This window comes from Zosterops lateralis (genome assembly GCF_965231275.1).
Source record: "Zosterops lateralis genome assembly, chromosome: 22".
Taxonomy (NCBI): domain Eukaryota; kingdom Metazoa; phylum Chordata; class Aves; order Passeriformes; family Zosteropidae; genus Zosterops; species Zosterops lateralis.
In genome coordinates this window covers 3,141,395-3,153,714 of record NC_139782.1, presented here as the reverse complement: position 1 = coordinate 3,153,714, position 12,320 = coordinate 3,141,395, and the positions used below count along the sequence as shown (strand labels likewise).

Below are 12,320 nucleotides of genomic sequence, written 5' to 3'. Positions count from 1 at the left end.
TTTTGGATGAACTTTGTTTGTCATTTTCATTTTAATTTGCAAAAGAGCTTTTACTTCCAGTTGCATGTGAAAAACTCTGATTATTAAATGTAGTTTCTGTTGACTTGAAAACCAAACAATGCCTCCATCCCAGCCTGCCAGCACTGAAATTCAAGCATAAAGCCTCTGATAGCTGCACTGCCCAGGCTTCTAGCAAACACCCAGCAGTAACACCCAGCAATTATTTACAATCGGATCATCCCTTTTAAGAGAGACATAAATTAAAATAACAGCAAAGGGTTACCATGTGCAAGTCCATGGATCCCAGCTACGAGGTGCTCTCCACTGGTGGCAGCATGATATCGGATGTACTCCCGCTCTGTCTGGTGTCTGTTATCCATGGTCTTCCCCAAACCATCTGACAAAGTCCCAGCAAACTGCAAAACAAGACCTTTTCCGTTACTGGAAGAACAAAAGGTGTTTCTGCTATGTAGAGTCACTGTAGAAAATTCCTAGATCCTACTTGTGAAATGCACATTTATACAACTCATTTTGGTACATAACAGAATCTGTCCAAGCCTTTTGCCATGGAGAAACCTCAGAACTCCATCAACACATGCAACTGGAATCCTGAGGTGACAAGGAGGTGCCCCAACTACTGTAACCAAACCAAAACAAACCAGGTCTGTGAAAGATGTACCAAAAGCAATGCCATGACACAACAGCAACTCCCCAAAATCTAAAAGGAATGTTATTTAGATATAAAGCTTTTCCTCTGCAAAGATATATGCAAAGCTTCAAGGCAAATATGCCTGTCATGAAACAACAACATTTTTAAGAGCTAATTAAATTCTTTCCAGTAACTCAGGGTAGAAGTGGCTGTGTTGTAGAAGAAGTGGGAGCCAGGCCACACTCATGGCACAACATGGGGAGATCCCTGACAGGATTCCCAGCTTTGCTGGGATGTGTTATCCTGGTTTAAAGGACAGGTGTCTGCCATGTACGGCAGGAACCTCCCTTGGAATGGAGAATGTGACCGCCTTCCCTCCAAATCATTACAACTTCAAAATGACAGGACTTTCAGGAACAGATATGGGATTTTACTTGTCTATACAGGCATAGCAAGACAAACAAAGAGCAGCAATGGTAACAACAAACAGAAGCACAAACCCAGCCCCAGCCCGCTCTGGCCACAGGCACCTTCCCCTGGGTGCAGTTCCGGGCGCGGCCAGCAGGGGCGCTGATGGCCCCCGGCGGGCAGGGCGGGTGCGGTGAGTCCCTCGAGCCTGCAGGGGGCGCTGTCGGGCGGGCTCGGCCCCTCCCCACATGTTAATGGCAGGGGCAGCTGGCGGGAGGGATAAGGGGGACAAACTGCAAACTCATGGGGGACAGCTGGTCCCGGGCCCCCTCTGCAGGGCAAAATGGGCTGCAGTGGGAACCTCGGAGCAGCAGGCTGGAACGGCAGGGGCAGGAACACAGAGGTGACAAACACAGTGTGTTGGGAAAGATGGGACAGGAAGGGCTTGCGGGTATGATTGCCTAGTGAGAAATACTGGAGATGTAAAACCTGTGAGGGAAATAGAAATGAAGGGCAGCTTTGAGATGTGATCATGGCAGGCAGGAGGACAGGGATGAGCTGGAGATGGGTTGAACAATAGAACACAAAAGGACCCAAGAATGCAGCCCCTCACCACCCTGCCAAGGTATCAGGGAAAAAGTAGATAACAAAAGTAGTCTTTAGAGTTTAGAATACAGGATGATATGGTGATAGAGCAGTTCTCATAGGCTGCATACAAAGTCTGTAGGTTTTGTATCTTGCGCTGGTTGGTCACTGTAAATTGGAATATTCAACACAAAAGGAGATACAATGTATTGTATTAAGGGCCTCGCTCTCTTGCTCTTACCTCTCTCTTACTCTTTCCCCTCTTAGCTCCTTTACCTCCCTTACCTCATACCCTCTCTCTTTGGGGCATCCCTCCAGCCCAGGCTGGCGCTTGAAGGCAAAGCCCTTTTTACCCACGACCCTTCTAATAAAACCAGGTGTTTCTATGGGATATCGAGGTGAAGTGCAGCGAGAAACCCAAAGTAGCAGCACAAACAGCAGCCACAGCTGGGCTCCCACAAACAGCTGGGAGACACTCCCTCAGAGGGGCTCGGGGTCCCAGGTTTTTCCCCAGGGCACCTGAGCAGATGGTGAGTGCCCTTTCTAGTGAGCTTGGGTGTGGATGAGGTCACAGTTCAGTGGCTGCTCTTACGAGCAAAGCCTCACACACGGTAGGAGAAGCAGTAAAGACAGAACTCCGTGGTGGTGACAACCATAGCCCGGCTGTCTCCCCTCTGATCCCAGAGTGAGCGAGGAGTTGAGCCCAGCACCTCACTCACCCCTGGCCAAAATCTCATGGTATCTCTGCCCTTCCCAAGAGAAAGCCCCCTCAGCTAACAGGGTGGCCAGCTGATCCTTCTCCCTCCTCCTCATCCAGCACATCTTTTGTCTCAATCTTAAGTATCGTCATTATCATCTCTTAGGCAACAAATGGGAGAAAATTTCTCTAAGAAAAAAAAAAAAAAAATCCTAATCTCCAGCAAACATCCACAGGTAAGAAACCAAAAACACCTGAGTGTGTGTGGAGCATTTTGACTCCTTACACTCACCTTAAAAAATGTGGGGGAGGACAGGAGACATGCTTGGGAACATTATGTCTAAACAGGATTTGTTCTGAGGACTATGACCATTGCTGTGTGAGAGTCAATCAAAAAGCACCAAATAAAAACAATCTGTTGTGATCTGCTGACCTTTAGTCTGATGTAATCAGATAGAAACCAAAAGCTTGGTGGAAGGAGGGAGGTAAGGTTTCAAAACCCGAAATCTTGCTTTGTATTCAGGATATTATTAGAGAAAGGGGCTCCCAGAAGGAATTTTCCTCCAAAAACTACCTGGTTTTTGATTATGTGTAGTTGGACACCTCCTGTACCACTCTCAACTACAATCAGCATTTGTACCTCCTTTTAAGAAGTGAGCAAACTTCATCCTCTCCACCCTTGTGGAAGGAAAGATCATTTAAAGCTTTGTTGTGTCTTCGACTGGGGCTGGGGAATGCACCAGGTGCCACAGGAATGCCAAAGGCACTCAGGGTGTTGAAGTCCCCGGTGTCCTGTACGACCACAGCTCTCCCAGAACAAGGAGTTCATTGTGTCAGGACCAGCCAGTGTCTCATGGACCATCTCCTCTGCACCCACTGCAGCCACAGTAAAACCCCTCCGTGGCTCAGGTGTGCACCAGGGGACAGCTGAGACCTGCTATGAAACCCTGAGATACTGAAGATGAAAAAAGAACCGGACAAAGAGTTCATTTCTGGGCCCAGTGCCACAATGAAGTTCCCCTCCTTTTTCTGCCATTTCTTCCAAGGCTGTGTTTCTTTTTCACTAATGACACAATGTCCCGGTTTGAAACACTCCTTTTCAGCCTAAAGACAAACCAGTTCAGTGGCTCCAATTATCTAAACAAGTAGATTTTAACAAGGATGAAAATGAAATCCCACGACCTTTCTTGTGACTTGATCATATGGAGACTAAACAGAACATAGTGACCATGAACTGACTTACTTTTGACCTTGTTGTGAACTTAGAGTAGATGTTACTTAAAAAAAAAAAAAAATAGCCTAGAAACACAAACCGACCTGAAGCTATCTATGAACCATGTTTAAGGTTAGGGGTTTTTTCTGGAAAAATACTTTGGTTATAAGGATTAGAGAAGTTGCTATAAAAAACTGAAAGGCTCAACAGGTTTTCAAAATTCAAACCTCATTACAGAATCTCTCAAGACCTGAAAATGATTTTTCAAGACCACATTTTGGAAGTTACACTCTAGTGCATGACTGGACAATGAGCCAGAAGGAATGAATCAATTTATTGATGAGAACTGGTAATCTCTCTTTGCAGCTTTCCCTGAACCCCCCTGCTGCACTCACACTTTCCAGCTCCAATACCCCAGCTCTTCCTGCAAATACAATCCAGTCTTTCCTCAAACATCCCTTCCTTCCTTCCTCAGACACAGAATCTGACACCTAATTGTCAACAGCAATCCTGTTTGTGTGTAGACAGAATTTTAATGCAATAGTGTATTTTTCTTAGTAAGAAGGAAAAACAAAAAAATGCCACGCACATAGTTTAAAAGTCAAACTCCATTAGCTGTAAACCCAATGTTAAACAGGGACATTTTTGTTTGTGTTATTTCGAAAATAGCACTGAATTACAGCTGTAGGCAAAACAATTTAAAGATTTTCATGTACCAAACATACCATGAAATGTTTCCATTTTGCCCTGATTCAGGTGACAAAATCTGAACTCAGCACACATTAGTAATTCAACATGAACTTCATGTTCAATTACTTTCTGAAGCGGCTCCTCCTTCCCCCTCCCCTGGGACTGTTTGTTTCCTGGCCTCCTTTAATAAAGACTGAAGCCAAACTTTTGTCACCATCTGCACCATTTGTAACCAAACCAAGAGGCTTCCTCAGTGAGCACAGTGAGTGAGTTCCTCCTGAGGCATTTCCAGCTGGGACCAGCCCCTTCCTGCTCTGCAGTGCAGTTTGCCAATTAGAAGTGAAATGCCAGGGAAGATAAAACAAGGGGATGTTCCACAGGCATTAGCAAGTGATGGGAAGGGCTGCTGGGCAATGGGGCAACTCATTGGGAATTTTTCTGTGAGGTTTAGACTCGTATTTGAATAAAGATTCAGACTCTGGTGTCAGAGTTACCCTGATGACTCAGGTACCTGCTGGGGATCACAACTTAACAATTATTTTTAACTTTTCTGTGCACCTCAGAAATACTTACTTACTTACAAAATGGTTTCTGAAGTCTGTTTCAGCTAATAGGGCTCTACCTACCTATACAATAAGGAAATTAAAGATTTCTGACATAAAAAACCCACAGCTAACCAAACATCTGCATACCACGTCCTGCCCAGACTGTCTATGTTACAGTCTGTATTGAGAACAAGTTCTGAACTGTATTGAGAAGAACTGCATTGAGAACAAGTTCCTCAGCCATCACCTCAGGATCAGAAACCTAAGCATTAGAAATTTAACCAAGCATTAGAAATTTAAACAGTTTAAGTCCAGCTTAAACTCCAAAGGGAGATTTGAACAAGCACAAAAGCAGACTTGCCTTTTTTCCCCCCATGTGTCTTTTAGATGCCTCCTTTGGGGAGTGAAATATCAGCTGCTGAGGTTGAGGTTTTAAGACTCATGAAAGAGCAGAGATGGTGCCTTATTGAGCTGTTAACCCGGTCACACAGCAAATAGACTCCAGATAAACAAAGGTGACACCAAAAGTTCGACCCACCCTTGTCTTCCTCAGCTTTTGTTAATAAGGTGTGACCTGGTAACTTCAAAGCCTACCCAAGACCATGTAAATGCCAACATAACTAAAGAGACTGTGGAACAAACATGAAACTAATCAAGAGACTTGTAAAAAACAGCTCCTTATTCCCTACCCTAATTTTCATAATGAGTTCTTTGTCTACTTGCTGATGAAAAAACACAAATTACTCACTTGGTCTTTTATCTCTGCATTTTTCCCATTTCAGACATCCTTTGCCTTGAAACAGAACTGCAACACAATACATTAGTGTCAGCTAAGGAAAGTCACCTGCCCCCAGACCAAAAGGCTCTGAGTGTTTCTGGATGAAGCCAGTCTGCACAAGGCACATGCAGAAGTGGGTATTTTACTTGTCAACTTGTCCTCTCCAAACAGAGTGGAACAGAAGCCTTCCAGACTGCTGATTAAAAGCTCTGTCATTTCATGTACTTAAAATATTTCAACTTATCATCAGTATGTATTGTTTAATGCTTTGCCTTATCCATTTTGCCTGGACAGAAGGACGACCCCTCCTAAAAGCCCCAGGCAGCTGAGCATTCATCCACCTTCATTCACAAAACACCCTCTGCCTCCTCTCACAGGTTTTGTCCCCAAAGCAGATGGTTCTTCCTGCTTTCTTCTTCTACAGAGGAACACTGATCTTTTCTTCCAGGCCTACACTCTCAACACTTGGGTCACTGGTTTTCATCCCACACCAGTTGATGTGTGATATGAAGCTACTGACTGGTAACATACTGCCAGCAGAAAACATACCCCACTGCACTTCAGTTACCTGCTGTAACATACACTCATCCTCCCGAGGAGGGTGAAATATGACATTTTCCTACAAATCCCAGGACATGATGCTAGTGTGCACACTACCTTTGGATGAGCATGCAAACCACTCTCAGCCCTTCACAATCCTTGAGGATGTTATTGCACTTCTGCAAGCCCAGGGCATGCTGGGCTCAGCCTCCTCCTCTGCAGACCCAAGTAAATAAATGATTCATCATTTCTTGTTTTATATTTACACAGTGCCAACAATCAATACTAACTATTCACCAAGATTTGCAAAAGCAGATGAAATACTATCTGTACAAAAAACTGATCTATTCATGTTTTGGGTTATTTAGTCTTTTGTTTTTCTTTTTAAAGGCACAATAATTAAGGCAGTTTTACCACAAAAACCTTTTACCACTGACTACATATCCCTTGCTGTTTCAAGCAATAGAAGAAAAACAAAAACACCCATATACAGTGTTTGTGAACCAAAGCTGGTGCCAAACAATTAAGGCTTATGGGGCACAGAAAGAATTCAAAGCAAATGAAAACTCGACTTCGGACTGCTTGTTCCTTCTAAGCCAGATGCATGAAGCACACAGCATGGAAATAAGGTTTAAGTAATCTTTTAAAGTCTTTTTAAGCTCTTGGCACTGCCTGGTTCTCTAAGGACATCCCAAAAGGATAAATACACAATTATGATCTGAGTCCAAACATTCCATTGTAATTCTAGCATCAGAGAATGGTACATCTACAAATATTATTGACTGAGCAAAGCAGAACATTCCAAAATGGAATGTTAAGGGAGAAAGTGATGAAATTAAATACAGATCACTTAAAAGTTCTGTGCAAACCTCACAGTGAACTATGTTTAAATCAGAAATCATAGGATTTATTGGTTCTCTTCTTTGCTTTGCAGGACTAATTTAGAAATGAGTTCAGCCCTTTGTGGTCATTTGCATTGTAGCAACAGCATCAAAAATCACATTTATTTCCTACAACTCTACAACCCTCTAATGGTATTTTAGAGGAAGCCAATTTTTATGCTGATGTCTGTCAATAAATGACTACAGTTACAAACTAAGCATTTTCCTATGGAGGCAAAAAGTCCTCACAGTGTACATGTTCCAGGCTAAGGAGACACAGATACCTGCTGTTAGGATTTGTGGTTAAAAAAGGTCATCCTCAAATCTTGCTGCTATTCTTTGGAAAATACAAAAATCAAAAAGCCCTGCTGGATTCTTGGATATACACAAGGACTGGGTGCAGTGGGACAGATAAAGTTCTCCAGTAAATTCTGCAGCCTCGCTTTTACTGCAATGTCTCAGGATTGATATGTAATATACTGCTGTGACTTACCATAAAAATAACTTTTCGAGCAGCTTCTTTGCTCATCAGTACACACATTGTTATAGAGTGGAACCAGTATATATTTAATTTTATAAACTGGCCATCAGAAGGCACAGACAACAATCACAGCTTCCTCCCTCCCTATCACTGAGGTCAATGGTGTGCTATACTGGGAGTGAAAAGTGAAATGCTTAAATTTGAAAACATAACAGGTGTTTCTTTGTCAGGTTTCAAAGGTGCCCACTGGTCTGAGGCTGTTCCCCAAAATACTTTTGCCATGTCTTTGGTCAGTCACTTAAGAATTACTTGGGGCATTTTAGCAGGCAAGATTGTGAATTCAGTTAAATTTATATACTCTAGACTTTTACACTTTCCTTTACACATCAAGACAGACCAAGTCAACTTTTTGATCCAGTCCTAAGCAGAAAGGACAGCTCAGGCTGAGCCCCCAAGGCATTTATACCCCAGCCAAGCTGTGCAGAGAGAAACCAGTCCTGGCACTCTGAGCAGCACCGACACAATCTTCATTTAGAAAATACTAAATCAGCAAAAAGCGATAATCAGCTTCTCATTTTCAGAGCAACATAAACTTTGACCCTCTCCAAATTACCGACAACCACGAGGAGCCGACGGCTTTTCCCACTAAACAAACGTGTTCCTTGAGATTCCCTGCAGCATTCCCCACCCCTATTTATGTCACAGGCCCCAAGTAACGGAGCTTTAATTAGCTCACATCCCATCGTTAACTGAGCTTCCTAATGCATCCTGACAAGGGCTGCTGGCGGCGCGGGGAGCCCTGGTGTGCCGGTGTGAGATTAGCCGGGTATCCCCGGGGAGCCCCTGCTCCCTCCCCGCCGTGCCCCAGGAGCTGGGGCGCTTCCCTGCCGGACCTCCTGGGAAGCCGCACCAGCAGGTGCCCGCTGGCAACAGTTTTGTGTTACAGGCCTGAATGAGTGATCCCTGCAGGAACCGCCGGCTGTTTTCACAGACACAGAAGGCAGTCAAAAGTCCACAGCATGAACTTGGAATGACCCCAATCGCGGAGTCACTGGCGGGTTCATCTGGAGGACAACTGTGCTTTATTAAACAACTAATACTCTTAACAGATAATTCCCCTCCCCCCAACCTTAACTCTTACCAAGCCTGAAGGTCTTCATGTTTGTTTATTTTCTGGGAATGGAATTATTTGCCCTCCTTCGCCCCCTTCCTTAAACCCCTCAATAAACTGAAAACCAGAGCAAAAAACCCTTAAGAGATCCAGTACCTTGAGTTAATAGGTAACAACAAAGTATTCCGAGAGGCCACATTAGGTTTGGTTTTAACATCATCTTTACCAAGTCTCTTGATTTTGATTTCCAAAAGCATTTCCATCTGCACTAACTGCAGCACTTAGGCTCTTTCCAGACGATTTCTTTTTCTGCCATGACCATCTGTGACCACACTTGGGATCTGAAAGAACCTTCTGTTTAAAAACTAATAGGCTTTCCGTGTTCTACTTGGTATTTTGAAGGAAAGCCCATGCAGGCACATTAATTGGACCTGCCATCCTGTGTGTGTGTGAATAGTGAACAACTCTGAGCTGTTTGGATCTCCTGGTACAGCTTGACCTTCTCCCCTGGACACAGAAACACTATTTTCACTCCTCAGGGATACAGAGTGAAGGAACCTCAAGTTTAACTCTGTATTACTTAACATTTTCTGCTCAACTCTACAACTTTAAATACACAGTAGGGAGGTGCAGTCAGCTCAGCCATTTATCAAGACTGAAATTATGAATTTCAAACTCACACCTCATTTTTTCTCCTTCAGATGCTAATGGTGATAAATGGGATAGATGTGCCTGTCCGCCTGACATGCAACCACCCAAAAACTGCAGGTTAAAACTAAATTTCATTTCATCTATGATAAATGCTTTATTCCAGTGTCACAGTTTAGGACTTGGCAACTCTTTGCATACCTCATTTTAAATTCTCCCTTGCTCACTTAATTCTCCAATGAGTCAGCAAAACAGGAGCAGTGCATTATATTTTACAGGAGAATCAGCTGATAAACCCCTTGAAAATGAAGCTCTAGAGCAGGTGTAAAATTTGAAGCTCTCTAATATCTCTTTTTTCAATTGTCAAATGGTCACCTGTACATTCCTCTATCCAGCTGTGCATCTCCATGTGCAGCTGCTGCATTGTTACAGGGCTCTCATTGTCAACTGAGTAATTTCTCCTGGGTAAGGCTCATTCAAAGCTGCCACCATTTGCTTTGGAATGGGTTAGGTACATTTAGGACATTAAGTCCATGTTAAACTAGTTTTTCCCACAGAATATATCACCATTTCTGTTCAATCTACCCACACCCATATCTATACTCCACATAAAAATACACTGGAGTAAAGTGTGTTCACTTTGTGAAAGAAGCTTTGTAAAAGAAAGGCTGAATTTAAACCAAATTGAGAAGAAAACTTTTAACCTCGGTGCTGGCCACACACGTTTTATCCCACGGTACAAATGAAAACCAGGATGAACAAAATAATATTTCAGACTTCTCATAGATGATCCTTTATCCAAAACCTCTTTCAAAGATACTAATTACAGATACCAGATGTTCTGCACATTAAAACTGACACTTTCCATGGCTTTTGATTGCCACTAATTGGTCATAAAACTTGCTGTCTTTTCAAACTGGCAGGAAATGGGGAAATGGCCTCATCTGTAATGTTCCTCCAGTACTCAACATTTCTGCCTGGGAATTTCAATTACTTTCCACTTCATAATCTGCACATTTTGATACAAATTCTCACTGCTCATGCAAACCTGCATGAGCTGCTTATCTGTGGATGAAATGCGAGTTAAACTGAAGATGGTCTGCAGTGTCACCTGGACAGGCTGCAGGAGCCTCTACATTACAGTGGGAAAGATAAAGATTACACTGAAGAAAATGCAGAAAAAGCTACATTTGACCCAAACTGTATAAATCCCGTTTGGAAAAAAATACGGTAAATGCTGCTATATCCCACTACTTCAATACCTCAGCTACCCTTTTTAAGGGATGACCACCAGCTTTCCTGAAGGAAAACCCTAATTCTAATCTGTAAGGTTGCCCACAAAGATGACATGTATTCTGGCCTTCCTCACCTTTATCCAGTGAGACTGACAGTAACCACACACATTCTGCTCTTAGGAGTTAAGGAGCAGAGCCAGGAATCAAACATCATGAAAATATAGAGTGGTAGGACACTCAGCAAACTCAGAACCCAAACGCCACCAGGACCTTTCTACAGCATCACTTAATGATTCTATTTAAGACTCTTCTGAGGAAAACACCATCATGTATTTCTTTCTCAGGCTTCATATACAAAGGCTTTTGTTAGAAGTTCCCTGACACCAAGATATGATTTTATTTTGAGCTACTTCCTTGGCATTTTGAGCTACTGAACTACAGTTACTTCAAAGATGGGAGAATGGCAGTTGTTCTTGCTTCTGAATGGTATCAAAGAGCAATGGCTGGTTAAGTGAACTAAGAATCTTTAAACAAAAGGGAACCATCAGCTTTGATTGTTTTAGAAACCTTTCTGTCTGTTTTGGGTAGAGCCTGCTCAAACTGTACCTTCCTTCTGTGCTTTGCTACAGCCATTTCTCATTGTATTTACTGCCAACTTTGTTAAAGTTAACATTCATGCAAGTCAAACACTTGGTCAAGATTTGTTTTTAGATAATTCCTTTATTACTTCCTCTTTATTTTCCATTCAGTTATCTTTATCTTCCTGTCACTGCCAACCACTTGAGATTCTGCTCTGATTCATCTTACAAGGAGGGTTAAAACTCCCATTTCCCTTTGTGTTGCTTTCATACTCCTGTTCTACAAATGCCTCCATGCCAAACACCCACCTGGAGCATCCTTACTAGTCTTAAAGTTTTCTTACCTGATTCTAACACCTCACCTCTTTTCCCATCTCTGCTATGCACCTCTGCCATCAGTCTGAACTCAGTTGAAATAAATAGATGGAGTGAAAATCCAGGGCAGAAAGGTTCATCAGCCATAAAGGAAAACAGACACTCAAATGAATTTTGTTGCAACTCCCCTCTAGGGAAGTTTTGGCACCTCAGGTCCTGCTTCTGGAAGGAAACCTGTCTCCACAACCCTGTGTGCTTCCCAAAAACCTAACAGGGAAATACAGCTGTGACTGATGGTTTACCTCTCCTTAAGGAGCCTAATTAAACTGGAAACTCCTAAGTTCAATATGAAAATTAGGTTATTTTGTCAAGTTCATTAAATTCTTTTTCTCAAGAGGAAGGGAGGTACACACCAATTATTTCCATCCTAACCTCAGAGTCAAAGAAGCTACACTATTATGTGCTCATAATTCCTAAAAGATGAGAGAATTCATGGTAGAGGTAGAAAAGCATCAGACACATTAAATACAGTATTGACAAGTTGTGAATCTTTTCAATTCTTTACCACCAGGAATTGCACTGTGTCAGCACAACACCTATTTGCCAGTAATAGCCAATAACAACCACATTTACTTTTCCATTTGAAGAACACGAGCTACAGAACAGTTTTGTTCAGCTGCTAATTCACTGTTCAATATTCATTTCTAATTGAAACACATCTGAAACAGGAACAATTTAGGATTTAGTTCTATCATGCCTAACGGGGGAATAAGGAAAGTGTGGATGCCAAGAATGTGAGACATTTCTACGCATATGGCAACTATAGAAGGCTCCATTCAGAGGGAATGAAATTCCCTCTGGTGTCTATATTTAGGATCAAAGAACTTTTTAAAATACAGAACTTGGAATCTCCAAGGGATAAAAAATACAAAACTGTCTGTAGTGAACTTTATTTAACCTAAGGTT

General features: G+C 42.6%; 1 protein-coding gene across 3 annotated transcripts in view; it reads right to left on the bottom strand.

The window, feature by feature from the left end:
• The window catches only part of VPS13D (vacuolar protein sorting 13 homolog D), a 94,832-nt gene that overhangs the window by 23,364 nt on the left and 59,148 nt on the right, over nt 1–12,320 (bottom strand). For all 3 annotated transcript variants that reach the window (XM_083876855.1, XM_083876856.1, XM_083876857.1), the window contains one exon: nt 284–416. In XM_083876855.1, the coding sequence (XP_083732981.1) occupies nt 284–416 (133 nt within the window). The remainder of the gene's footprint in view (nt 1–283; nt 417–12,320) is intronic.